Source organism: Carlito syrichta, unplaced genomic scaffold (assembly GCF_000164805.1).
Source record: "Carlito syrichta isolate Samal-C Ts95f unplaced genomic scaffold, Tarsius_syrichta-2.0.1 Scaffold302532, whole genome shotgun sequence".
Classification (NCBI taxonomy): Eukaryota; Metazoa; Chordata; class Mammalia; order Primates; family Tarsiidae; genus Carlito; species Carlito syrichta.
This window is the reverse complement of record NW_007246628.1, coordinates 32,887-38,367: the sequence shown is the minus strand read 5'-3', so window position 1 is coordinate 38,367 and position 5,481 is coordinate 32,887. Positions and strand designations below refer to the sequence as shown.

Here is a 5,481-nt window from a genome sequence, read left to right as displayed (position 1 = left end):
ATTTGACATCAGTTGATACAAGATACGATCAAGGCTACCCGGATAAATCTGAAGGACAACGTCTTCCAATAGAGTACCCTGTTTGAGGGCTGGCAATGTGGGGAGGAAGTCTTCAATCAGTACCATCCAGGCTTATATGAGATTGCTCAAATTCTGTGTTTCTGGCAAACACTTTGCACCAAAATAAGCACCCCTACAGTTATTATCAAGTGTATTGCTGGAACACAGTAACTGCAAGCTGATTTGCTAGAACCAGACTACTAGTTAGTAGAAGCCGTAAAACTAACTGGCCCTTGGTCCTATATGTTTCTGCCATAGCCAGTCTCTCCATGTCTTTGACAAAACAGCATCACTACAGAATACTTGATTTAATAAATACTTCTGAGTTATCTCCCCAACCTGCACTTTACATTTCTATCACTCTACTCACAGCAGGAACCTTTGTCTCATATGTCTCCTCTATTCGATACCGAGCTCCCTTAAAGCAGGCAACTATCAACTGAGTCTTTGCACTTTCATGTTGGTATGTGATAGGGTATTAAGCATTTGTTGAATGAGGTCAGCAGATTCTACATTGTCTCCTACCTGTAATTTTGGAGAAAATATCAACCTCAATCATAAAAACAAGGTGAAACCCTACAATTTAACATGTAAAATCAGGAGTTCAATAAGTCTAAAACTTAAACCTAGGTTTTCTTTCACTTACTTTTAAAATATGTATAAAAATACATACACATTTTTAAAAAATCATTGATTAGAGGTAAACAAAGAATACAAGAATAGCTACATTTGAAAGACTAACTGTGTAAAAGATTTAGAAAACAGTCGGACCCCAAGAACTTAACAGACAAAAAACATAAACGGACAATTGACTCAAAAGAAAAATACACAAGGCTAATAAAACATGAAAAAATTTTCCAATCTTACTAGACATTATTTACCTATTAAATTAGCAAAGTTTTAACCAAATGATAATTCACAAATGATGGTGTGAAGTCAAAGGGCACTCACACACACACAAGTATTAAGAGGGATGGTTTATCAATATATCATATATAGAATATAGAATAAGAAACCTTAAACGTAGTTATACCTGAGGTATATGAGACTACATATGTGTATATATACATATATAAATATGCAAACCCTAAAAAACTTTATATTTTTCTATAAACTTCTAAAAACATCTCTACCATTTGCTACCTATATGACCTTCTACAAATTATTAACTTTTGGGGCCGAGTTTCATCATCAGTAAAATTGTGATTAAAAAAAAAACAAAGTATCTACCTCATAGAGCTGGTATAAATAAGAGTTTTAAACAGTGCCTGGCATATAGAATGCTCAATAAAGGCTAAATGCTACTACTTCCTCATATCAGAAATTTGGAAACTGCCAAATGTTTAATGACAGAAAAATGGCTATTAGATTATGGTAAATCCATACAATGGCATATTATTATACAGTCATTAAAATGTTGTTCATGAAGAGTTTTTAATGATGTTGAAAAATGCTTATATTAAGTGAAAAAGCATGATATAAAATTGAATATATAGCATGATTTCAATTATGTAAAATATACATCAACATGTAGAAAAAGATCTAGCAGAAAACATACCAAAATATTAAAAGTGATCATTTTGGGTTGTAGAATTTGACCTGCCTGCTATTTTCTCCTTTATACTTTTCAATCATTAATCTTTTTTTTTTAACAGTAAAGAAAGCATTACTTTTAAAACCAAGAAAACATCAGAATTTAAAAATGTTAAAATAAAGTAACAAATGGATAATCTTAAAAATTTATAGAAATGTCTGCCTTTTCACATATAAATGATATAATACAGGGATTACTATAGCTTTCCAAAGCTCAATTATTTTCTGTTGAGTTTACAAATACATAGAGATTATCATATTAATGCCAAATAAATATTACAAGCAACATCAAGCAGTTAATATTTTTTGGTTGAATTTCGTTTATGAATGTGTGAAATTGAGCCCAAACAAAGCATTCCCTGATTTAAAACGGTGCCCACACCCTTAGGCCACCTCCCCAACACTAAGCAGGAATGTCTGCTTCCAGCTGGTTCTGTTCCAGAGCTGCCTTCCAACCCGTGAGGAGTACCCAGCAGGCTTGACTGGCAGCTCTTCCTCTCAGCTTCACTCCATGCTCCAGCGGCTCTTCCCTTTTCTATTTGTCCAACTACAAAGTTCCCATCCCAGCTGCCATTTTCAAAGAGAAGAACTCCTCCTGTCTGGTTGTAAAAAAAAAAGAAAGAAAATAAGGCTCTCCCCTCACTCGGAATAAACATTCTAGAACCCTGTTCGATTCTTCACATACATTTCCCCCCCTTCTTAAACAGTTTTAGACCCTGTGTTCCTCTCTACTTCTCAGATTATCTTACCTTCAGTCCAAAGCACTATGTTCATTTCAGTCAATTTTTGCCCTTACAGCCCTCAGTCTACTCAATCAAACTAAATATCAGCCCATGTAAAAATCATTTAAGTTTTAAACAACAGGACTAAAGAGAATAAACAATCACAATCTACAGGAGACATCAGGAAATTGTTCATATTCTTAATAAAGCATTTCTTTTAAGCAAATCTCAAAAGAAATTATCAATCAGCATTTTCACCCAAACAGCACTGTTAGACATTATGTACTTTAGCCATAATGCTGAAAAAGCATTCTAGCTAGTATGTATCAGTTGTTCACCCAACCATCTACATTGCATAATGACTGAATGTTTTAAGTGGTAGAAGCAGAAACTCCCTAGATGTTAATGTATTTTGTTGCTGTATGGGACTTAATTCTCACAGCAAGAGCTACCTTTATATAACCTACCAATTTAATGAACACCAAACTTTACAAAGTAATATAATACAATCTAAATGTACCATAAACGTATATTTGTTAATCTTGATATTAGAACATTTAAACATTTCAAACTACATAAAAATATGACAAACAATATAAAATAGAAAGAAATTTGTTGACAACTTACTTCCAAAACATCACTATTTCTTATATTGCAATTAAGCAACAAGACAGCTTACACAACTCTTCAGAAAACATATAGTGTTTTTGTGGAGTGTTATCAACAAAAATCAGCACAATCCCACACAATAATGTCTCTAATTTATTATCTTTTCCACAGTACAAATTTTTCACAAACCATAAATCCTTTGCAGTTATTCAAAGTCTGTAAACAATTGCCTGAATTCCCACACTCCCCCACCTCAGTTTAAGCTTGTGAATGTTTTAAGTCCCTTCAATCAAGTTTCAACTCTTCCATTTGCATAAGGAATTAAGAGCCTTCTCTCTTTAAATTATTTATATTGCATCATACAACCTGCAATGCAGTAAATCACAGTGAAAGCCCTGGGAAAACAAAACAACATGATCTTTACAGCAGGACTTAGAACTTTACAATATTAAATGCATTTAAAGAAGCTTCCCATAATAAAAGCATGGGTTCTCATTTCCAGAAATCAAGTCAATTAGAAACCCTAGGTTCTACTTAAAAACCCATTTTGATCTAAAAGTGAAAACAGTCCCCTATCCATAGTCATTTTATAAACTCTATACAGTTTCACTTGCAGAGATTTTTTTCCAGTCTGGAAAACAGTAGTGCAATTAGTTTTACTTCTTTTAAGTTATTTAGTCCAGTAGGTAAATAGCTCTGTGGAAAGATAAGAAGATGCTCTGGTAAACAAGAAACTTTTGCAAGCCCATGCTGGCTTACTAGTCCATTAAAGCTTGCAAGTCCATAGTGGCTTTCAACAAAATGTTGTATATACATCACTAATAACAAAGCAGAAATAAATAGGCAGAAGTGACTGTAAACTGTCTCATCTCTTAATGATTTTTCAGTAATAACTGACTTGACAAATTGATTATATAGTCATTTAAATAAGCAGACAGTAGACAGTTGCCCTAAAGGACATTCCCCTATGGCATTCAGTCTGGAAAGCCCCAATGGAGTTACATTCCTAAAATTAAAACAAAAAAGAGGGAGTGAAGGGTGGGAGATAAGTTTACAGATGCCACTGGGATGGGATTCCATCAAGTTCACTTGGATTTCTTCTTAAAAAGGCTTTTGATTTTTGATGGCTTTTTGCTTTTCTCTCCATTATGACAAAGGTCATGTGGGATGCTGCTTATCCTGGCAACACTTGGGGCTTCCAGTACTGGTTTACTGTCATTCCCCGCTGAGGAACACGATGTGTGGCGAGGTTTAGGCACCGGGATGCCACTGGAAAGCTGGTTCATGCTACAGGACTTCTCCAAGATGCCATTGTACACTTTGCTTGCAGGACTGAAGATCATACTCTTAGTTTCTGTCAGACCCACACAGTCAGGAGAACCCCGTGAGACATCCACAGTTACGGGTGAATCTCCTCTGGAAGAATCCTCCAGGGAGAGCTCCTCTCTTGATATCTTTCGAGGAGATAATGTTTGGTATATCTCGAGGCTTGATGGAGGAGACTGTTTCCTTCCAATGGAAGAATTTAAGGAGTCACATTCTGAAGCTGTGTCTGGCACTTCCCTGAATGAGACACAGACAAAGGTAAAAATTTTAAATAAATATGTTCTTAAGAGTACTAGCAGACGTTCTAATTAATTCTAACTAAAACAACTTTCATTGTTTAATCTGCTGAAATCTAAAAGAGGAAAATGCTAAAATTCTATACATGCTTTAGCAAAATCAGAAAATTATTCCTTTAAATAATATAGCTTCTCAAAACTCAATTGTTAACTTTTAACAAAAACAATTTATCAGATAAGTAAAACTGCTTAAATTTTAAAGGTGACTCGGCTACTATTTCAGCTACATTTTGTGCTTTGTTTCAACAGAGTATTTTTATTTCTAAATCAAAGTTGATACTATTTTAAAAGACAAATTTTAGTCACGGCTCCGTCTTTTATTTCATTTTGTACTCCTTGATGAAATATAGTTTTTAAAGAAAGAAACATACACTATAGAAGTTACACTAAAATATAAGTTCCACCCAGTTTACAAAAGTAGGCTGAGAGTTGAGGTGCGGCAGAGTATGGAAAGGCAATTATATAATGCTGCTTTTAGAAAGCAGACATGCAGTAAATTCTTACAAGGTTAATTCTTTGTGAATGTTTTCCTCCATCCCCACAGTTATGAACAAAGTTCATAACACCCCCGCCAACATACAATAATTCCTTAAAATACTCCTCAAATCTACTGCTTCCTATTACCTCCGCTGCTCCCAGGCCTCTTCTGGAGCCATCAGGAAATCACCTAGATGATTGCAACAGCTTCCCAATTGGTCTCCCTGCTTCCATTCTTGTTCTTCCCTCTCAGTTACTTCTCTACACAGCCATTAAAGTGATTTTTAAAAACTATCCGAGCAGCCAACAAACACATAAAGAAATGTTCAACCTCACTAATCATCAGGGAAATGCAAATCAAAACCACACTGAGATACCACCTAACTCCAGTCAGAATG

At 34.8% G+C, this 5,481-nt stretch overlaps 1 protein-coding gene across 1 annotated transcript in view; it reads right to left on the bottom strand.

The window, feature by feature from the left end:
- Positions 1-2,886: 2,886 nt before the first annotated feature.
- Positions 2,887-5,481, bottom strand: part of STIM2 (stromal interaction molecule 2) — a gene marked incomplete at its 5' end in the record, with an annotated part of 31,254 nt that continues 28,659 nt past the window's right edge. Inside the window, one exon of the mRNA XM_008056806.1 lies at positions 2,887-4,547. Within this exon, the coding sequence (XP_008054997.1) occupies positions 4,070-4,547 (478 nt within the window). The remainder of the gene's footprint in view (positions 4,548-5,481) is intronic.